The following is a 24,018-nucleotide window of genomic DNA, read 5'->3' on the forward strand; positions in this document are numbered from 1 at the left end:
AGAGGTATACAACAGAATCATTTTGTCTGTCTGAGAGTGAAGAGTTGAGAAAGGAGCCTTTGAGGCGCACACGCACACACGCTGCCTGCCCAGTGTTTGCGGTGGCGGAGCACAGCTGGTAACATCTGGATGTATTTTGTAAGTGTTTACATTTCCAAAATGCAGAAAAACTACACAGAAAGAGAGAAAGAAGAGAGATGGAATTCTGAAAAACACTACAGGTGCCAGAAGAGTAATAAAATAGGAGAGCAAGTCCCAAACGAAGATTGTTTAAAATCTATCACGCTGGAGTTAGCTCACTTACACACACACACACACACACACACACACGCTCATAACCGTTGGCCTGTTGTAGTTATTGCCATAATCTTAGTCCAACAATAACTGACATCTGGTGCACTAATTGGCAGACTGCAGCTTCTCCATCTGAGTTTTAACCCATCAGACTTCCCGTACTGCAGCAGCTCAAATGAAAACTGAGACTTGCACACCAGTTTCTCTATATGCACCGCGTCTCTGCTGCTCACCAGCTGACAACCAGTCTTACACACTCGCCGGCGCACACCACAAACCAGTTTTCTCCAACACACACACACACGCGCGCACAACACAACAGCTGCATTTCCATTTTACTTCCCCTAAATGACGAAAACACAAAAACAGTTGGACTTCATTCAGTTTAATCAAACCTGACATCGAGAACAGCTCTGCGAGATGACGTCAACAATCAAGACAAACACACACACACGCACACAGAGAGAGAGAGAGCAAATAGGATGTAATTTCAGTGATTGGGTGTAATTTACCAGTGTAAGTTGAAACCAGAGAGGGCAACTAGAGTGATCCTTGGTGGATCAAAAACAAACCATACATACCGGGGTGGGGCGCAATGCACACACACACACACACACACACACAAGCATACCCTCAAGGTATGCTCGTCTCGCAGTGACTCATGTTCTTTTGGATAGAAAAGGGCCTGGGGTGTGTGAGATGTTACAAAATGGCACTGTGCTGGGATTTGCAAGAAATTAGTATTTCAATCTGTCCCACGGAAAGCTGTCCTTGGGATCGTTGTAATCCGCTCAGGTATGCCACTTTCCCATGGCCCACCCTAACCTCCACACACACACACACACACACACACACACAGGGGAGATTATTAAAGCGACCTCGTGGCACATGGAGGTTTCTGATGGATTTAACATCAAGAATGATTGTTAACTTTTAGGACTAAAAAGACTTGGAGTGACTCCTGAGAAAAACTGAGCTCTTAGCCAGACACATGGATCACATGACAACTGGGCCGCAATAGCAGCGGCAGCAGGGACCCCTGGGAAAACGGCGCAGTGCCATCTCTCAGATCGCACAGACTCAGCAGCCAGGCAGTAATGACGCTGTGCAGATATATCATATTTAGGTATGAATATACCATTCATGCGCAAAAGGCTGAAGCGGATTTTGCTGTGAATATGAACATCACAGTCAAGTGGTTTTAAAAAAAAGAAAAAAAAAAAGAAGATAATCACCGTGAAATAAATTAAACCTATTAAGAGGAACGTATGCTCAAGGTGACAGAAGAAATTAATTTGGCTCAACTATTGAGACCCATACCTCCACCCCACTATAGGATTTCAACCAAACTAATTATCACGCTCCACTTTCAGAAATAATAAGGAAAGTACTTAATAGGTTAGGATTCACCCCTGCATTCATATGTCCATTTAACATCCCTGCTTTCATGCCCACACACTCTTGCCTTAATGCAATTTCACATCCATGATTTAAAATAGGGGAAAGAATTATATTTCAAGTGGTGTCAGGATTAGAATATACAAGCAGTGATATTAAAATACTGTACGGCCTTCTGTGTGTGTGTGTGCTGAGCCTTTCTGAGTGGCTGAAGTGGAGGTAAAGATGTTAAATAATGTTTTTGTCACAGTTTAGCACGACAGAGGAATTCTAATAAAACCACAGATCTCTGATTAGTCTTCTTTCGCTGTATATTAATTTTTACCCTCTCTGCTTAATGCTGGCTAGGAGTTAAATTTTTAAACAGAGCACAGATATGAAAAAGACCCCCAAGTGGGTGCTCCTGCGCCAGCAATAGAAGTCTGTTTATCTAGTCAGCCATTCGCTCCATTTATAACAACATCCAAATGCAACTATTGTTTCATTTCAGTCGTTAAAATTGAAATCTTTTTTTGTTGTTTTTTTGTTTTATCCTCCTACGTACACACCACAGAATTAGCATTTTAACACCCCCCATGAAAAAACTCGAAATGCACATTAAACCACCTCCTCATAGAAGGTTTTTTTTTATCAAAATTACACTTTTTTACATAACTTTAAATGAAATTAAACTTTAAATGAGGGTTTTAATCAAGCCCTCTTTTACCAAAACAGTTCTGTTCTTTGCCGGCGTGATATGCCTCTATGCCACTGCGTCTCTGTACCTTTTGTGCCACGTTAAAGCTAACAGGCTGCTAGTCAGTGAGGGCAAAGAAGTCTATATCCCGTTGAAGTCTGAGTGGATTACTGATCTATATGTCAGTTCAGTACAACACGAATCCACAGGGTACGCTACACGTGTACACAGAACCAGCATGACCTGTCCAAGTGGATCAGCTGAGCTTCTGTCAGAAACATCAAGGAAATAAACAAATAATTAAAGAATAAAAAGAGACAGAGAGAGAGAGTCTGTTATTTCTGCAGTTTTGTATTAAACTCTAATGGAGGTGGTGGAGAAAAGGGAAAGAGGAGTTCACATTATCTAAGAGAATTCCAATTAACACTCTCCCCCTCAGTAATTAGCTACTAAAATAGCGAGCGAACAAGCCCAACATCTCAACCCTGACGCCACCGCACTGCCTAATTAATTCCCAAATCAGGTGCATCTGATTCAGAAAATAATCTGATAGCGTAGATGACAGACAGACCGGTCAGAATAAAACATGAGTAATAATGTTCAGGAGTAAATAAAATACATATATCGTTTTATTCCTTGTCATTTGAACAGCATTCACGTGTTACTTTTCTTTTAGGCCCGTTAAAGTGTCTTTATTTTAGAATAGAAAAAATGCTGTCAAACAAAAGCAAATACCATTACCTCAATGAGGGGAAAAAAAGTGTTAAATTAGTGAGATAAAAGAAGAGCTGTAGGATAAAAGAAGCTGCTTACTGAGCAATCAAGGTTGAGCAGAACGAGTGAAGAAAAGCTGCGGCAGATATCTTTTAGCAGTCTGCCGCTCATTTGCTCCCTCACTGGTCAGTTCTTCCACTGTTTAACGCAAACAGATGGGGCCTTTTCTCACTCTTTTTCCAGAGCCCTGTCTTTTTAACGGTGGCTTCTTGGCCTTGGCAGTAACGTCAGCGCAGCAACTATTAAAACAGCATGTGGCCCAGACTGCTATACATGCACGGGCGTGAGGCCTCTGCACTTTTTTGGGGTGAACTTTTAACCTTTTTCAATTAGGTGAAATCTGGAGCATGGAGGTTAGGGTATGCCTAAAGGCTTATTACACACATACTGCAGTGTCCACACATGCAACAGCTATGAGATAAAGCTTATCAGAGGTGGGTATATTAAGATATTATCTATCTGCAGCTGCTATCAGTTTAGTGCTGATGGATAACAAAGCAGCAATAAACGCAATCAGACAACAACTTATGTGGCCATAATGTGGGCTGCAAACCCCTCTCTAAAAGCACCAACCCTAATTCTTCTGTGTTTCAATATGCATAGCATATGGAGGCCTGTTTCAGTTAGACACACATGCTCTCTCTCTCTCACACACACACACACGGCTTGTGGAAAATGCCGCACCACTAAGAGTAACTTTTAATATGCCGAGATACCCATCAATTAGTGATTTCTGCAGCCGACAAATACCCTCACTCACACACACACACAAACTAAATCGCACACACGCAGACGTAGTGGCACATTATAAAAACATGCTGTCACATGCTGATCTGTATCTGGACAAGTCAAACTGCGATAAAGTCACTCCACAACTACAGCAATCGATGGAAGTAATTTATTTACCTCACTAGGCAATTTCTGCTCTGTCTTTGGATGGAGGGAGGAAGCGAGAGAGAGAGAGAGACAGAGGGAGATTTGGCAAGCCTGTGTGAGTGGTGTGTAAATTAATCTAGCGGCAGTGAGATCCAGAGCCATGTATAAGTCCATAAAACAAGAGGAGGTTAAAGCAGCTCACATCACACACACACACACACATATACATCAGGCAAAGGTCCAACCCCAAAAACCACTTCTTCCAGAGAGAGACGAGATGTGAAACGTCATCTCTGTTCCATTAATGTGATGTGCTATCCCTAGATGCCACTAAAAAAAAAAAGAAAGAAAGAAAGAAAAAGAGGGAAAAAGAACAGTTAAGAGTTGGTTCTCTTCCTTTTTCTTTCTTTCTTGCTTTCTCTCCATTCAAAACCAACGCGCTCTGGAGAGAGGCCTGTCCATGGTCCTTGACTTTAACTCAGTGAAATAAAAGGCACTTAACTAAGCCTCAATGATCGATACAAACACTGCTGCTGCCTGGTTTTTCCACACACACACGTACACACGCATGCGGACACACACTTATCCCACCTCCTCAGATGCTCATGCATATGCATGTCCATAGTGATTTATGCATCCTGGCGGGGATGCGAGCCTATCTGAGAGCAAGGCCAACACACAGGTCAGCTCATTTGTAAATCAGTTGCCTATTTATGGATGTGTATGTGTTAGTGTTTCTGTGTATATCTGTGGATGTTTGTGCCTATAAATCTGCGAGTGTGTGTGTTATGGTAGAGGTCAGCTTTGGAAACAGGCTCATAATCACTGCAGCGCCTTCATTCATTATATTTATTGAATTCTTTCCAGCTTCTGCTCTTGGCGCGTGTAAATCATACAAGTTCAACACTACGGGTTGCCGTGCATTCACAGTGTGTGTGTGTGCACGCGCGTGTTTATATGGCTTCCAAGTCCTGTCCACTGAGTGCTGACTACTTCTGCCAACCAGCGCTCTGACCCTGCACTTTTCAGAAGAAAGTCACCGAACTTTGTGACCTCTGTGTCTATTGTTCCCAGGGAAGGTTGGAGAAAAGCCTTCAGAAGAAACACCTTCCATCAGAGTGGCTACCAGTTACTGGCATTGTCTCTAATGTCCTGGATGAGCTCTAGGTGTTCACCAATTTACATAATTTCCTTAGGGATTAAAGTATTCTGATGTCCTATGCACTGGATTATGGGTAAAAATTACGATTATGAGACAATAATATCTAGGGATAAACATATGTAGCATAATCGGAGACTATAGCCCTGTCTGCACACAAAGTGAACAAAGTGTGCGTTTTTCTTTGTGGGACTCTTGTGGTGTTTCTCCACCCTCCTCCACCTCCTCTGAACAACAGATTTGGGCTTAGAGGGCAGCTGCTTGTCCCCCCTTCCCTAAAAACCCACTATGTTACTCCCCTTGAAACCCTTCCACACCGTCTCGATTCCCAACAAAAGCCCAGGAGGAAGCCTGTTGTTTTCAACTTGTTTTTGACACAACTATGAATGGAAAAGTTCAAACTGTTCACACACACATACACACACACACACGCAAAAATCTGCATTTTATTTTGTCCAATATTTTCCTGTATCGTTACTCAGCACAAGTTTCCAGAGCCTTTAAAACACAGCAATGCAAAGAATAAAAACAGCCACGTGGCCTGTTTGTTTATCCATCTGCGGAGCCGCTCCTCGCCCTTTCCTTTCTGCTTTTTGTACATTGTCAACAACAGGCAACCATGTACCCGAAATAAACCCTGCATTAGAAAAAATGGCAACAAGGGTTTGTAACAACACACACCGCAATATAAAAAGAGCCATTAGAAAATACATGACTATATATATTTAAAAGAGGTAAACATTGCAAGCTATTGCAACACAAACACAAAAAAATGACACCAGGGGAAATACTATCGAGACAAATCCACTCAAACACACTCAACCAGTGTCTTGTGGCACGTGTAAGTGAGCTCACAGAGATGTTTCAGTGGAGCGAACGCTACTGTACGTGCATGTCCAGTTACGTAAGACAGCGAGGCCTAACCTCTATGGTTGAGTGTGTCTGAGTGTTTGTTTGTGTGCGAGTAAGTATTTTTGTGTGTGAAGGGTGGAGGGTGGTGGGGGGCTGTGTGTAACTGGAGCCAAACTGTAAGCCATATGCCGCTCTTCCTTTGGTCCCACCCCCTTACCACACACACAAGCTTGCCCCGTCATAAACACACTTGCATGTACACACGTGGGCTTCTCTGCATGAAAAAAGAAAGGCCCTCCACTTCATTAGGAAAGTAAACACAAGTGCTGTCTGAAGTGGCTAATTAGAGACTAATTACTCCCTGCTCGTTACTAATGCAAATTAGATTATGCTGCTTAACTTCGTCGTGTCCACAACGCTGCTGTTAATTGAGGCCTTTTGAAATTAAATTACCCGCTAATTAGCATATCAAAACCATTAATTCTGAGCAAGGCGGGGGGAAAAAAACAACAACAAATGCCAAGTTTTGCTAATGAGTTTTGCTAATTGAATATGTACGCTCAATACAGGGGCTTGTGCCAGGAATACCTATTCAGCTGATCAGCACGCTCGTGCCTCTGTGTGTGTGTCTGGATGTGTGGGTGCGTAAGCAGCCAGACAGAAACACCATGCATCATAAGAGCAGCATATAATTAAAGGAACCATTCCATCTCTCCAAACGCTTTGTCAATATTTCCCTCTGAACGCATGACTCCACTGATGTTCAGCATGCAGGGAGCGAGGGATATAGCAGAGACGCAGAGAGAGGAGTGCGAGAGGGGATGGATATTCATCTCATGAGAGGCAAAAGAGCCACTGAATGTGGAGTGTGTGTGTGTGTGTGTGTGTGTGTGTGTGCTGCAGTGGCATGTTAGCACGGTTTGCGTTTGTCCAAGCTGTAAGCCGTCTTTGAAGTAAAGAACTCTGTCTCTCTGATGCTCTCCCAAAGCCCCAGACCCCCTGCCAGCTCTATCTCTGTGCTTCCCCCCGGCCACCTCCCTTTCTTTAACTGGCCTCTCTTCACCTCTGCTACAGTACCTGTCCAATTAGGGAAACACACACACACATACACGTGCACACAAATGGATACACGCAAACACTTTATGGCCACTAGCAGGTGAACAGCGTAACCTTTCCTTCACTTGAAAAAGCTGCATCTGTTTTTTTCCCCTCTCTCTCCAAATTAAATAGATGATTTCAAACTTTGCGGATTAGGCATGGTGTGCATATTCATGGGCGCACCTACCTGCCTGCCTATGAATAAGAGAGGCTACACACGGAGAAGCCAGGAGCTATTAGCTACTTTAATCTGCTGACGAAATAAAAGAATCCCACATCTAAAGATCCATCTCAGCTTTACATGTAAAACGAGCTGAAATAATGTCATTCTGAGCAACTCGCCTTTCCTTTTCCTAAATATCTATCCAATCAGGGCGCGTGAAAAGCCCCATTCAGGTTGGCCCTTATAAAAGTTTCATCTTATTACACTTTCCAACTCTCTTTTCATTATCCCTATAATGGCAGATGAAAAAAAATTGAATGGTAAAATTGAGAGGTAGCCATACAAAAAAATTAAATAACCATGATAATTAGATGTAAAGATATTATAATTCCTTTAACAGGATGCATAGAAACTGCTGCTCGACAATATTTGCCCTAATTGCTAGAATTATCATATTAACCAGTTACCATTTGGGTAAGTTGATTAAAAAATTGATTATTCGTCTATTTCTTTTAGGAGTTTCTTAATCAAAATCTAACATCCTTGAAAAATTAATTTGAAGCCGTTTCTTATCAGTTAATTAAATCGGGTTGGAAGTCATTTTTTCTGTGCGGCATGATTAGAACGGTTCTGTTCTCTTCTGTTCAGACACCATGACGTTAGAGGGGGAACTTTTCACTGTCTCATCAAACATTCACAACCACAAGAATAGGACTTCTTTGAAGGGCCCGTCGCCTTTTTTTTCCCCCTACCAAACCTCTGCCTTTCTGATAAATTGTGCTATACCCAATAGATCTTTCTTTCTCGTTAACACATTCTCATTAACGGACAGAGAAAGCGAAAGGAAAAGGGGAGGGGAAGAGAAAAGGAGAGTGCCGGGGAGAGACAGAGGGGAGCGGGCGGGTGGGTGTGGATGCTGAAGGCGGGTGAGGGGGGGGATAGAGAAAAAAAGAGGTGAAAAAAACAGGGCAGAAAAATCTAAATCAATAGCAGAGATAAAGTCAAAGAGAGAAATGAATACACTGACAGATTTTTAGTGCACACTGATGAAAATTAAATAGTGTAAAGACAACAATGAAATGTTGCCTGGGTGACAGCCTTGAGGTGGCCTGAGCTGAGACTAAACAACTAAAGCAGGAGCTAAAACAACACCTGCTTTTCCTAAAGGAGAAAAAAAAGAAAACCTCTATCCAACCATGCTCGCTTTAAGTCAATAAATTTGAGAAATCCAAGTGTCAGTTTTGACATTTTTGTAAGACAGATAAAAAAAGAAGAAGAAGAAAATGCTACAAAGTGAATGGTAGTAAAAAAAAAAATGATTTAGTGATACCTAGAACAGATTTCACTTCAGTTTTTTTTTTTTTTTTTTATTCAGATGTGCAGCTTAAAAAAAAATACACATCGGAGGTTGACGTCACTTCAGAAAACTAGTTTTCTATTTCCAGAAGAAGACTAATTATGAAGCTCTGCCCCTGGGAAAGAAAAGCCCCTCTTGAAGGAGAGAGCGAGAGAGGAGAGAGAGAGTCCATTCAGGGCTGGTATCGGTGGAATATAAGTTTGTCTCTCTCTACTTCAGAAAGCAGCAGAGCAGAACGGAACAGATACAGCGGGCTCCTCTCATCTGTCCATCCCAGACTCCTCGGGGAGGTATGGGAGGATTGGAGAAGGGTAGAGGGGTGGAGGGGGTGAGGGGTGGTCAAAAGGAGAATTAAAAGGAGAATCAGTGAGGTTACGGAGCAGTATGGTGAGTCTCTCTGATTGGATGATGAATTGAATGATTATTAGAGCCTGGCTAGTAAAGTTGCGCAAAAAAAAAAAAAAAAAAAAAAAAAAAAACTCAGTTCATCAGCCAATCAGCCAATCAACCAGCTCCCTCATCAACCAATCAAACCCCCACCCAGGGGGGAAATGGTAGAGGTGTGGGTGTTCTTTTTTCTTCTTCTTTTTACCATCTGCCTCTCTGACCATATTTTTCTCTCTTTTTTTCCCCTGTTACAACACATTACACTGTCTTTGGTACAGCTGCCCTCATCTTTCTCTGTGGGAGACGCAGAATTCTCAAAGCCACAATTACCGCACAGAACTATCAATTTCCCCTTCAATTAACCCTGTGGGAAGAGAGGGGACAAAAGAGAGGACGGAGAGGGAAGAGAAGGGGATGAGAAATTCAAATTTGGGATGAAGAGGACCTCCTCCCACTATGGTCCCCCTCAACACACACACACACACATACACCTCGACACCCCCTGATGGTGCAGTCACGTGATTGGGCTGAGAAACTAGAGATCTGCACCTCCTCGGGATGAACTTGACCCCGCGACTGGAGGTCAAACAAGTTACTAACAGCACAGGACCCCTATCCTCATTACCAGTAAATAGTCCCAGCCAGTGCTCTAACAAATCAGAGTGTATGTTAATAACAAGTGCCCAGTCCACAGCGCAGATCTGTCAAAAAAATTAAATAAGACAAAAATAAGGGAAAAGATAGACGGAAGTCAGGCGGAGTAGGAAGAAAGAGAATATAAGGAAAGAGAGGGGAGGGTGAAAAGGAAAGAGGAAAAAATGGGGAGGGATTAGGAGGGGGCGTGAGTCAGTGGTTGTGTTTCTTAGATCAGCGACTAAGGGCCTGTGCCCCATAACAACGGACAACTGTGATGGCATGCCCGCTCTCTGTGCTCTGCTCCCCTTTCCTTGTCTTTGCATTTTCGCGTCCCTTCCCACCTCCTCCTCTTCCACCTCCACCGTCTCTCTCTCTCTCTCTCTCGCTGAGCGAACCCCTGGGGGAGCTGCTCAAACCAAACCCAGCCTTCAGCAAAGTTTCGCAGGCAAACTTTTCACAAAGCCCCCAGAAGCCGTACGCCTGCCTGACACCACAAAGCATGCCAGGGTTTCATTGCCACTCACCCTCCCTCCTGTCCTCGTTTTTGTACTTTAGTCCTTCGTTCCTCCCTCAGTCCCCTCCCTTGTTTATGCTAACTACTTTCCGAGGCTAATGCGCTGTTCCTGACTGACCTTTAGACAATGGAAACCTGCAGCAGCAGAAGTTACCGATTAGGGCTACAGGTTGCATACGGCAGCACTGACCTTCAGCGGGAAAAATCGGCCTTGTGGCATCTGCTAATCTCACAACCCTACGGCTACTATTCAAGCTCTTAATCTTGGATGAAAAAAAATATTCTAGTGTTCACTCCAGTTCTTAATAAAAAAAACACATCATTCTGGAAATAATAAAGGCAAAATACAAAGCAGAAATCTATTTTTTTCCTCCTCTATGTTGTTTTTGTCAGAGAATCATTTCTAAGGTCTGTGTATCTTTACAGTGTGAGGGACAACCTTTTGTCCAGGGACAAGTAGGTGGGCTGACAAAACACTACAATATTTTTTAACAATCCCAAAACGGACTGAATAAAATTTTCAGATGTATTTCAACACACCGACATAATCCATTCAAAGAGTAGAAGCATAGTTGAATAAGTTTGCAGCTAAAAATGATGTGTGCCGTTTTTTTAAAATATAGAATAAAGTAATAGTTGCCTGCCTTTCTTGCATAAACTTCCATAAAATGTTTCTTTTAAAAAAAATAGATGTAAAAAAAAAAAGAAGAAAAGAAAGGCACGGGTTATTATAGCTGTTTTCTGTAATGTTTTAAATTTGTTGTAAAAGCATTTTAGTCATTTTGAAAAATTCTCACTCACACGCTTGTCATTTCAGTAATCCGGAATAAATTATAGCTATTGAAAAGGGGCCCGAGCAGAGGTAGCAAATGTTGGAGTTAAACTGTGATGACATCTTGGATGTAATGAAGAGGCTGAGGGAACACAGAGCTGTGATAATTAGACACCGGGCTTGACAAGGAGAGGAGGAGCGTACCGGAGAGGGAGAGTGCGGATAGGGGGGGTAAAAAAAAAAAACCCAAAAAAACCCCCACATGAACAGGAGAAAGTGCAACACAATAAGAGGCAAGAAGGAGAGAAGACAGACAGCAAGTGTTGAGTCCTTCACACTGAGCGACTATTGGAGCTCCAACAGGGAAAAGAACACTTTTCGACCAACCATGGACCCGAAGAGAAGGCAGCCCTAGCAAATGCAGGCACGCATGCTGAGTATACACGAGTGCCCTTCTGAGTGAAGCAAACCTGATAGATTTGTATAACAGCCTGTTTAAAACACACACACACACACAAAAGCAGAGCAGAAGAAATTGACTGTTTACTGCAATCTCTATATATTTTTTAAAAAAGACCTGATTAAATGTTCTTCTTTTTTTTAATGAGAGACACACATGTGTCTCATTAAAAGTCAACCGAAACTGTCTGTGAAGGCGGAAAAAGTGTCTGTGTTTAAACATTGTGTTGTCCCTTTGTAGATACAGCGAAACAGTGAGAATGTGACAGAAGTGTATTCGCATGATGTATTCTTCTTTTAATCCAAGAAAATATGATTTTAATTAATTTTTTAAAGCCTAAACTAAAGCTTCTCTCTGTTTTTCATTTTAAATCTGAAGTCGATGTACTGAACTGGAAGAAGAAAAAAACTACGGCACATGTAAATTCTTTTTTTTTTTTAAAGTGTAGGTGCATTTTGTTAAAACAAAAAGACCCAACTTCTTCCAACCAATATCACGTTTCCTGCTTTTCCACTTGTGTTTGCACCTTGTTTTTTTCTCATCGCTCTTTGCTGTCTTCCTCCCCCCCTCCAGACAGTTAACGCTGCTTCACAGGCCAGCGGCTCACAACGCAAACACACCCACCTACATGCTCTTCGTTCCCTCTCCTCAGGAACATGAGAGCGGGCTCTAATTCACAGGCTGGTAAAGCTGTGGTGGACAGCAGCCTTGATCTGGCAGGATTAGGCTACTTTTATTTCCCCGAGAGGGAAGGAGAGGTGGAGGGAGGTGAGTGTGCATGTGGGGGGTGTGCTCAAATCCTCCTACAAATGTCAGACAATGACCGGTGACCAGGAGCCACAGAGACACACACACACATGTGCACATACTCAAACTCACACATTCATAAACACTCCTGAGAAGGCCCAGTGTGACACCCAGAAAAGAGACTCATCACTCTCCGTCTCATCAGTCTGAGGAAGACGAGATGTGGGGGCAAGAAGGGAGCAAAGGAGGAGAAGAAGGAGGAGGAGTGAGCCAGGGGATCGAAGGAGGGAGTAAAAGACAGAGGCAGAGAGGATGGGTGGGGGTGGTGGCGGTGATGGGGGGATTACACAATTATTCAGATAACAGCTGGGAATAATCTAGTGGCAGATGTCTCTCGGTCAACAATGCCCACCACACACAGGCTTGCATGTGTATGCGCACTAACAGAGTTTCAATGCTCAGCAAGCAGCCAAAGGGTGGAAGAAAAAAAAAAAAAAAAACGGCCGCTAGTGAAGCTCCAGAAGCTACTCAAGCACACAGCTCGCACAATCTGCCCGGAAAAGTTTTTTTGTTTTTTTCCTTAATTTTAAATCGGTCTTCAGTGAAGATGAAACAGCCTATAAAAATAACGAGAGGTAGCATCGTTATCGGTTAAACACGTTTTGAAAAAACACGTCGACAAAGTAACGACCTGTTTGCTTTTCTTTCCCTCCGCGAGCTGTCTGAAAAACAAAGCCCGAAACTTGATGAATTCTGGGAGAGAGCCAGAGAAAGGGAGAGAGAACGGGGTGGAGGGTCACCCACTGACTGACAGTTAATTGCAGTTGGATGTGCACGCTTACATGCAGAGAAAATAAGGGTACGCACATGCGGACCACAACTGTGTCCTTTGCATCTATAAGCAATCCCCCATGTAGCGAACCTCTAGCAGTAGCTGTCATCCCCTCCTCTGCCTCTCACTATCTGAAAGCCCACCACAAAAGCCAGAGTCCGCACCCCACTGGGCAAAGCCTGCATAGTCTTCTTCACCTTCAGACCAAAGCAAAAAGTAAGCAGAGTGAAGCGAGAAGTTAAGAGAGAGAGTTGGCATTTGTTGGCCAAATCGTCATTTTTTTTCCTTATTTTACATTTTTAAAAATCTCTTTCAGAAGTTTTAAGGAAGTAAAATCAAATCTGTGCGTGAAGTTTAGAAAAGGGAAGGAAGGGGCGGCCCAGTCAAGTGGTGAGAGGCGCCGTCAATCCGTCAACCCAGGCAGCCTATTGTGATTTGGTTTAACACTGGTTAACAGCTCGTCCTGTCAGGGGATGGATCATCCCACGGCGCCTCACATGCTAATAGCTTAAGTAGGCATCCCATGTCCCCCGGAACTAATACCACAAATACTAATACCATAAAAGAGGAGTGCATGCCAGCGATCCAGCCTTACTTTCGCCTGGGTTAGCCAACATCCCGATACTTTACGGATTTGAAATATAATGAGACGCGTTTGAATGGTTATTACCTCCCTGGACCAGGATGGAAAACAACAGGGACAAGGGAAAACTGCTGCAGTGCTTATTTCCTGTCATCGTGTGTTAATCCACAGTCGTTATTGTTGAGGTAATTCAAAGAATCTGATGCAAATCACAAAAGCTAATAAAAAAAAGGTAAAATGCATCACACTAGCGCTAGATCTGAAAAAAAGAAATTATAATGTCGAAAGTAAGTAATAGGTAAAGATTTTAGGAGGTTTTTTTTTGTAGGTAATACTTTATGGACTGCGCGCTACTCTGGTGTGAATCTTAGCGTTTCATCAGAGCGTTCACTCATCTGCTCGGCAGATTATACCGCCACAGCACCACGGACAAACGAGCACTCAAGTGCTGTTTAATGCGTCTCTACAGTCAGAGCGTTTATGAAATGTGCAAAAATGTGTGTGCGTGCATCTATATGATCCTGAGTCTTGTGCTTCACAGCTGTCACCTACCCTTCACAGCCATCCTTTCAATACACATTAAAGCAGTGCTGCAGAAAGTTTAGTCACATTGTTGCTCTGAGTGAAGCTTTCCACTGCTCCGCTCCCTCGGTTACCCGCTCGATTGACGGCTGCCCTGTCAGTTTGTCGCAGTGCTTTAGAAAACACCAACAGCTCTCTGATGAAGTGCTTACAAAAGGTCATAGGGTGGAGGCGATGGAGAGGAAGGAGCCGACTACTGAGAGAGGGAGGCAGGGGAAAAGGAAAAGGGAGACGGGATAGAGTGAAGGAAAATCCATAACACAAATACAGCTGTCAGAAGCAATGCAGAGTTAGCGGGGGATGCAACCACTGATTTTTTTTTTCTCTTTATGAAGATGCTCCGCATGAACACAATAGCGTTCTCTGAGGGTAATTTTTTTTCTGCTTACACTGACCATCTCAAGTGCTCCACCTGATCAGTGCCACTGACGCCACGATCTTCTGAGATCCTCCCTCTCTGTCTCTGAAATCAAACCTGATAGCGCCACAACTGCCTTACTTCGCGATCTGCTTTCAGTCCTTCGAGCTCCACAGCCACGGCCCTCTCCTTCAGCTCCAACTCTCTGCTCCACATGGCCTCAGGTGCCAAGCGCACTCTGGAGAGGCTGATCTAATGCTTCCTCAGCTATAATAACCCATGCCTATAACCCTCGCGCCGCTGTTTCCTTCACTTCGCAGAGGCTTTCTCTCATATTTTCTATCTCTCTCTCCACACCCCACCACCCTCACTCCCCGCCCATAGGAAACAGTCGCTTCCTCTCTGAGATTTCGGGTCACTCCTTCCCACATCAATCAGCTGTTAATGGGCCGGCGCTCTGTGGAGCTTTAGGAACATCTCCGGAGCCAGCCTGCATCCTAGTCATCCCAAACACAAATAGAAAAACGTATGAAACGTCTCATCATAAATGCACTGACATGTTAATGACCACAGGCTAAACCACCGTGTCAGACAAAATGATTACCTTATCATTCACCGCGGGGGAAAGAGCGCCTAAATTTTAGAGAGGAATCCGGCTCGGCTGTCACCACATAAGCAGTGACAGCTCTTTCAAAAGCCACAAAAGGCAAAGGAAAAAGCAAGCAAACAACATCATCTCTCCTGCACAGCTGCTCAACTTGCTAAAGCATCTTCCTTCTTTTCTTTTTACTTTTCCTGAAACTTCACTGTACAACACCTCTTCTGACCCGTCAACACCCCCCCCCAAAAAAAAACAAACAAACACACATCTTATCTTTGAAAAATGTTTTGGACTTATTGCACGCGCGCGCGCGCACACACACACACACACACACACACACACAGACAGATGTTCACGCTTTCATAGAAATTATTCAGCCCTTAACTTCTGCTAAATAACAGGTTCAATTAGAACCACATGTATAATCAGGCCTCAGTCTAAAGCAATGTGCCGGCAGTTTCACTGTGCACTCACTGACTTTAATTCACAACCAGAACATTAACCCACCTTCTGAGCTGTCCATATACAATAACACATACACCTAACACACACATTTGTTCATAAAATTTCAAGAATTTTTTTTAACAATGTAAAATAATTTATACTGTAATGCCAAATTGTTATTACACTTAATTTCTTTTTAAATCACAGAAAAATGTGAAAAGGGGGAAAAAACATTTCTATGAAAATCTCTGATACACCTAATTCAAATTGAAATTTTAACAAACATTTATAGAATTGCTACGATCAGCAGAATATCTCATATCCTTGTCTTTTCCGCGCTTAAAGCCCGACGCATGTTCACCTCAAATGCATGCAGCCCTGCAATAATGTCAGCTTCAGGACCGACACTTGAAATAAGCCCATCTAAAAACAGGCTCTCTCTCCCAGCACGGGTTTTCTTCCTTTTTTGTGCTTTTTTTTTTTTTTGCTTTTCTCAAATAAAGGATATCGAAAATTTAACCATTTCAGCTTTTTTTAAGCAGGTAAAGCACTAAGTGCTGCAATAGAAGTAAATCTGTGAATATCTATCACAGGTCAAACCCTACATGTATAGCAGTGTCATATACGGGTGCTCTTCAACATCACTTTGGAGCCAAAAGCCCACTCAGACTTGTGGGTTTCGGATAGCAGGAGGGTTTTAATGAAGAGAGCACGAGAGATGAAGAGACGGACAGGCGAGCCATCAATGCTACCGACGCACAGGACATTTAAAACTTGAAATAATGTCCATTTTCACTCGAGCAGGACAGGTGAATTGAGAAAAAAGCACTCTCGTATACACACACTCCCGCACTCTGATATATACACTCTTTTCACACATACATTCCCATGCGCTCATGTTGGAGGTAAGGACTCTCTGAGCGAGTTTATGGACTAACACAATCATGTTGGTGGCTTTTAATCCTGCTGAAGGGGTTTTAAAGCGCACGAGATTCAAAGCCATTACTACCCGTCTCTAGACGGTCTCGTACATGACTCTTCCAGTCACACCCCGGCACATGATCACATACTTGGGACCAAGCTGAAAAATCAAATATCATCATTTAGGAAAGGTGTCAGAAAGCATAACAGAGACAACTGTGCGTCTGAAAGCGATTAAAAATCAGCAGTATGTGAGAAACAGGACATGGAAAAGACACAGCTGCTGGGAGGGAGGAGAGATAAAAGAAGAAAAACACCACCAAAGACGGGAAAAAGTGTTGATGCAAGTCAGATGAAAAAAAGGTGGCAATGCCAAGCAAACTTACAGACACAGGCAAACAATAGCCGACAAAGAGCAGAGAGTCAATCTGCCTTTGACACCTCTGGCTTCCTGCACACGTACACTCTTTTTACAACAAAAAAAACCTAAATAACTACTTCTGCCTCTCAAACACTCTTTTGCTTCACTGTCTCTTATTGTGTTTTCATGAAAAGCCTGTCACTAATGTGATAGCCTATCAATGATAAGCATTACACGAAAATGATAACTTCACACCGATTTTTTTTTCAGGCTTTATATGGTAGGCAAATGTTTTTTTAAAGGAGAAGAAGAAGAAATAAAAACAATCCTGTACTCTATTCTTCAGCAGTGTTTCACACTTCTACTTGAGCTCCATGAGGCTTCTTCTTCATAACGCGGTCACTTGAAACAGAAACTTAAAATCAGCTAAAACTGTGTAGTAACCTGGCATGGGTGCTGAGAAGTCATAGCTCCAACTCCAAAGATCATTCTTAAACTGAGTCAACACAGCTGCTGTGCTTTTACTGCAACAAAAAGAACTTAAGCAGCTGAAAGATCAGGCAGCTGTGAAATACCTAATTTAATAATATTAATAACCTTCACAAATATAAGATTTACATTTTCCATAATTTTGGGAAACATTTTACCATATTTGGCAAAATGGTTAAGCCTGTAAAAAAAAAAAAAAAGGTTTATCTGATAGTACTGAGTTACTGCCAGCTTGGTTTGGTCCAGTTATTCAGGATTTTAAAAAATATGCTTATAAAACATCTTATAAAACATGCAGTCAGCCTCTTCTACTACATTTACCAATCAACACACACAGTTTAAATTCCCTTCCAGGATAGATGGCTAAAATGAACAGCAACAGGGTTTGTATCTGCATGAAGGCCACTGTGCATTAACTATTTTAAGGTGCGTTTTCCACAGCTTGTGGCGTGATAGATGAAGATGAAATAATCTTTAAAAAAAATGAAGGAAAGAAAATCGGTATACACTTTACAGCACGGGCTCGGAGCCACCACAAAATACCTGCTTTCCTGTCTGACACCAGAACTGTGACAAGGTCATAAAACGTGATTAAGAGCTTTTTCATTCCCGCTGGATCTTCTATTAAAGTGCAATTAAAAGTATGTCATCACGTCGCGGAAATGCCACCACAGAGGAGGGTGGGAGGGGGCACAACAGGAGAGAGCGAGCGAGATAGAGGGAGAGAGAGGGAGAGAAAGAGAGAGAGAGGACACAGTAAATAAAATTAATTATGCCAAATGCCCCGGCTCCCATCAATCACGGGGCAATAATGCCCGTGTCAGGGTGAGCACCCACACGGCCTGTACGCTTTTCTCTCGGTGACAGACAACTAACAGCAACGAATTGTCATTTCATTTCTCCCTCTTTTTTTTCTTGATCTGAAGGTTTCAATCGAGAGTCTCTGTGTGCCCAGCCCGATATCTCATATTTGATAAAGGCAATTTTATTTCATGGAAATGGAAGAAAATCAAAAACCCTCAAAAGACAAAAAGATCAGCAACTTTGTTTCAACGGCCCAAAAGTTGCTTTTGTGCTGCACGCCGTGCACACAAGAAAATCCACATTAAACGTTTTTATCTCTGCAGAATACTTTTCTTATTTTTTAAAACAAGTCGCAGTAAATAGTTCGCGGGAAGAGAAAAGAAATATTTTCCTTTGTGGTGCAGGCCTACTTTTAGTCGGTTTATGAGCGCGAGAAGAAGGGAAAAACATGTGTCACACAGAGGTTGTGTTCAATTTCTTAAAAAAAAATTTCTATGTCAGTAAATTTATTATATTATAATCTAGAAAGTATATAACGTGCATTCTTTTTAATTAAATCACTTTAAATTACAGATTCTGAAAAAAACCCTAAAACGCGTCAGGGTTATAATGTACGTAAAATCACTGTCCATAATCCTGCTTATGTACATAAAGCGTTCAAAAGTTCACTTTGAAACTGGAACTGGAAGTTTTACAACGCAGGGAGAAGTTTTCCTCCACGTTCAGCTGGTAAAACGTCCCTCTCTAAAGAACAGAGCTGCTATTATTTAAGATATCATTTAGGATATTTAATTCAGCTCAAATAAGGAAACCACAACGGGCACCTCAAACCTCAGTGGTCAGAGAAAAGTCCTAAATCCTAAAGGCACTAATGTCCTCAGACCTTCTAAACGTGTCAATAAGAAAGTTGTTTGTTCTTTTTTTTTTCTTTTGTTCTGGGATTTTCTGTAAGTAAGAAGTTTAACTGCCTTTCTTTTTTTATTTTTAAACGTTAATGTTTAATTGTAGGAAACTAAAGTTCAATAATAAAAGACACTAAACCCAGTTGTGAGGTAGAGAGGTATGAAGCGATGGCAAAGCAAGTGGTTCTCACACGGCTGCCTGTGACCGATCGTGTAAAATTGCCACCACATAAGCCACGTCCACGCGTATGATCAAATATAACGAGCGATATCAACAAGTTTATTCCCTACGTTTGAGTCCACTCCCGAAATCTTAGCTCGTCCTAAACCTGCGAGAAATAAACTTTTTTTCCTTTCTCTGGTCTCATAAGCGAAAACCTCGGACAATGACACATTATGCAAAAAATGGTATCCCTCCGAGTCATCCAAAGTAGGCTCTAGAGAATTTACAAACTACACCGTAATATCCAGTTAAATAAACGACGATTAAAAGGAGGCTGGATTTGAACTCTGTGGATATAGGTTGGCGTGAAACTAGTGATGAGGTAGAAAGAAACTTCGATTTTTCATTCTGCTGAGAACACTGAAAGGACGAAAACAGCTGCTTTACATATGTTTTCTTTTTTAGAACAGAAAGTATGAAAATAAAAATAAAAAAGTTTCACGCCAGGAAAAAGTCAGAGTTAGAATGAAACAGAAAAAGTACGGAGGAGGGAGAAAGAAAAAGAGAAAAACAAAAACCTCCCTAGTGTGGCCGCTGGATCGTACCTACTTTAATACTCTATCACATTATTAGGCAGACCTGGAGGAGTTTCACAACGTGCCATGAAAAGTTGAAGTGCGTCGCTTTAAAAGCGTCTAGCAGCGTGTGTGTCGGAGAGTTTCAATGGGAGCACAGAGTGAGGGGAAAGTGAGGAAGATAAGAAGAAGGGGGAAACGTGTAGATAATGCATCAACCTGTTCTCTTGGTTTCTGAAGAAGTCAACTTTCACGCCAGTGGTTGGACCATGTGGGCAGCCCCGCTTCTGCTCCTCAAACCCCGGCGCGTCCACTCTCTCGCGGCGACAAAAGGGGGGACACAAACCGAAGGGACGTAAAATTTAAAAAAAATATATAAAAATAAAAGTGGAAAGAAACAGAGAGCAGAGAGAGACAGAGAAATCTAGGATCTAAGACGGCAGGACCATTACTTTAAACGACCAAAAAAAAAAAAAAAAAAAAAAAAAAAAAAAACGTGCTCGTTAGTCCTTTCCTTTCCCCTTTTGTGTGCGTCCTCTCTCCTCGGAGTGGCCCCTCTGGAGTGAAGTCAGAACAATACTGCCGCTAAAACTCTGGCACTGAGCGCAAGTTGCCGCGGAGAAACAACGCAGCTTCTCGTTTCTGTTTCTTGTTTAGTTGCCTCCGCTTTTTTCTCCTCTCCCCCCAAGCCCCAGCTCTCTCCTCAGCAGGCTCACTCAGCGCGTATAACCTCTCCAACGGTCTTCACTTTTTTGCCATCCCGTCTGTTGCTTGCTCGTTCGCTGGAAATCAGGGTTGAATCACTGGAGCTGTATGTGTGTACGAGTGTGTGTACGAGTGCGGAGTGTGTGTTGCGGGAGGACAGTTTGCTGTGCTACCGTAATGCCTCTAAAGCAGGTGCGCGTTTTCGTCCTATCCATGCAAAGCCCCGGCGCATAATAAAACAGCAGCCAGTGAGAGGCATCTCTCCGTCGCTCCCCGGAGAAGTGTGCGCGCGTGTGTGGGCGTGCATGCGCACGGATGAGGGGAAGGCACTGATCTTTTGACCTCGCTTTTGCATCCTGGTTGAGTTGCGCTATTGTGGCGGCAGAGAGGAACAGATGTTATCCTGCGCAAAGTTTGAGCTCCCCAAAAAAAACCCCCACCAGTAACAAAGAACGATCGTTTAAAACAGGACAAAGTCTGCCATGAAATGATCGCTTTCTCTACGTGTCTGCATGTCAGAGTTGCGAATGTATCTGTAAATAAAACAGTAAATCGTAAAAAGAATAAATAAACCTTGCAAACTTAAAAAAAAAAATGGCAAAATTCTCCATATAGCTTCTTTATTGTCTCTTAGATGCTTGTTCCTCTTGACTTTTGTTAATGTAATTTCATTAAAAAAGAGGTTTTTATGCCAAATAATATCCTATATGGATTTATGTCAGAAAGATTTATGCCATCCTAAAAAAAATAATAATAAAAAATGCTGTATTCCTAAAATAAAAACAAGTATAAAATCCGTTTTAGTAGGTTCACTCTTGTTATGCACTTCCCTTCAGAATAGACAGTTATATTGTGATTAGATAAATTTTACTGTCTGCCTACCTCACTGTGTCCTTTATGTATTTTGGAAGCTTGACAACTCCTTTTTGCAGAGTTATTACCAGCTCCCCCCCCCCCCCCCCCCCCCCACCACCACATTCATTTACTAATTGACAGGATAATCAGTGTTGAGATTACTGTCTCTGATGAAATTTGGAAATTACATCATACCTGTCGCTGGATAAAAAAAAAGTGGGGGAGGGAGGAGGGGAAAAAAACGAAGCTATAACTCAAAGAAAGATCAAGGAATAATTTTGCTTTGGCCATTAAATGGGATTCTGCCCTCCTGCCTTTCCTCTATCTATGCTTTTACCTTTGGAAAATGATGGCAGTCCATCACGACACCACCTAACAATCGGCCACCACTGCAGTAAATCACAACACATTCATTAACACGATCAATAGCACTAAAAATATGTGTGTCTCCACATGTGTGTGTGTCGGCGTGCAAATGTTTGGGTGTGTGTTTGCGTGTGTGAGTGTATATGAGCACCCATATATTCCTTTACTTACTCCTCTGAGCCTGACGGATTTTGCCAGGAACACTTTGTCATATGTCTGAAATAAATCTCCCGAGAATTGACGGGCGCTAATGTGAGCAACTGGATGGTGATGAGTGATGCTTTTCTAAGTGGATGTGATTAGGAAGGTGCACCTTTTTCCTTTTTTTTTTAAAGTTGGATCTGGAAAAACCCACGCAAGGGCTCTTAAAGAAAGTTTCTAACCCAATCCCAGCAGGGTGAACATGCTTAGTTAACATCAACCTGCATCCTGCATCTGAAAACTATGTGCGAAGCACAGCAGAGAGCAAAGAGGCTGAATCATTCTTGTGCTTGTTGTTGTGTAACTGCTGACATTTTGACTAAAGATTTCAATCACCCCCGCCTGCCTGCAGAATGATGAGTTGTGTGTTGTTGTCTGTTTTGGGGTTACAGCTGCATAAAATCGCAGGATTAAATATAAAACAGGGAAATGAGAGGACTCGGTGCTCTGCACTGCCTGAATAAAGTCAAGCCAGTCCAAGCTGACCTGGACATCTAAATTCAGTACCCTCATTCTTGTTCTTGGTGAAAGGAGGAAAACGATGTTTGGACCTCTAACCCATCTTCCATCCCATTTAGGAACCCTTCTCTCCCTGTTAATCAGGAGGAATAATTATCAAAGTGGACAGGTAATTAAATTAAAACATAAGTGGCTACATGAGCTGGGTTGGCTGTACTACAAGGTTTTCCCTGGCTTAATTAAAGAGAAATATGGGAGCGCTCACCCACAGTGTCACAGAGCTGGTAAAAATGAGGGAAAAAAAGCTCCTGCCTCCAACTTGAATAAGTCCTGATCCATTCAACACAGGATTTGGGATGTATAGAAAAGAGGAGGGGATTCTGGTCCTGGGTGTATACTGTAAGAGGAGGAGAGAGAAAAAAAGAGGAAAGACCGTGTTGTCGGTTTGCATCTAAAAGAAAAAGAAAACATCTGCGTGGTGGCGAGGACGAGTTAAAGGACTGCAGGATGTGTGGTAGACGCATTAGCAAAAAAAAAACCTGCAGGCTTTATTCAGCCATCTGGGAATAATGTCATAAAATAAAGCTACAATAAAATAAAACTTACTGCTGTTGATGTTTACAAACAACTCCTACAAAATCTCCCACAATGCCTTGAAAGTCGAACCCAGAGAGGGGCCTCAAACAAACAGGCGTATACAAATAAACAGAGAGGGAACAGTGCACAGAGAGCAAATTATCCAAACATTCGCAAACACGCTCATATGTGCATACACCCACTTTCCTACACATGTGAGTGTGCATGTTTACAAATAAAGACAAAGTGGGGAGGCAGCATGCACACACACACACTAACACACATGCCGCCTCTGTGGTTATGCAAAGACAACAGCAGACTGTTGCTCAAATGCACCAATGCTATCTCACAGCTGGGAATGCAATAATAATAATTGACTGGGTGAATCTTTACAGAGCATCTCTTCATCTGCTCTAGTACAGAAACTGTGGAGACAGGGTGATTGTGCCTATGTGACCTTGGTGCAGACAGTGGCATCTGTATAAATCTCTGAATATACACTGATTGCTGGGAGGATCACAGCCAATCACCACCTGCTTTCTATTAGCCACTCATTAACTTGTTTACTGTCACAGCTGCTCCGCATCACACAACCAGACACACACACAGGCGCACACTTAGTGAAGCAAACGGAAAGGGGAAAGACGTGCTAAGAAAATGTGTTTATCACCACTCTCTCCTTGCCTCGGCCCTTCGTTGGAAGGGAATAATTAGAGAGGCTCGGCCAAGGCAGTGGCGTACGTGTTAACAAGCTGCTTTAACACACACCCGCACACTTCTTCCAAAAAGCAGAGATGGCCAGAGAGACTGAAACTCAAGGACTCACTTTACTTTAAAGCACTTGTGGCTGAGCAGTCGATTCAAGGGAATGAGTTCCCGCCAAGCTGCTGTGGAAATCTGACAGGTACAAACTCACACCGACAAAAAAACACAAGAAAAACTGAGGCTACCCAGAAAAGAGCTAAAGAATACGTTCGAGAAAGCCCATGCCCTCAACCAGCAAAAACATCATTTTCTTTGAAGCAAAGTTTTCAGCATAAAAAATACACACTTTAAGAAAAAGAATTGTGTTTCAAGA

At 42.6% G+C, this 24,018-nt stretch overlaps 1 protein-coding gene across 4 annotated transcripts in view; it reads right to left on the reverse strand.

Annotated features, from left to right (window-relative positions):
• The window catches only part of foxp4 (forkhead box P4), a 91,454-nt gene extending 70,723 nt beyond the window's left edge, over positions 1-20,731 (reverse strand). Inside the window, exon 1 of one of the 4 annotated variants that reach the window (XM_084928087.1) lies at positions 19,998-20,731. Coding sequence is in view for 3 of the 4 variants with exons in the window: in XM_084928085.1 (XP_084784211.1) it covers positions 14,660-14,734 (75 nt within the window). In the remaining variant the exon portion in view is untranslated. Of the gene's footprint in view, positions 1-14,555; positions 15,770-19,997 lie in introns of those variants that run through there. The other 3 variants (XM_084928085.1, XM_084928083.1, XM_084928086.1) reach the window with 3 other exon arrangements.
• Between the last annotated feature and the right edge of the window lie 3,287 nt (positions 20,732-24,018).

The sequence above is a fragment of the Perissodus microlepis genome, chromosome 5, assembly GCF_051167445.1.
Source record: "Perissodus microlepis isolate ML-2025 ecotype Zambia chromosome 5, ASM5116744v1, whole genome shotgun sequence".
NCBI classification, from domain to species: domain Eukaryota; kingdom Metazoa; phylum Chordata; class Actinopteri; order Cichliformes; family Cichlidae; genus Perissodus; species Perissodus microlepis.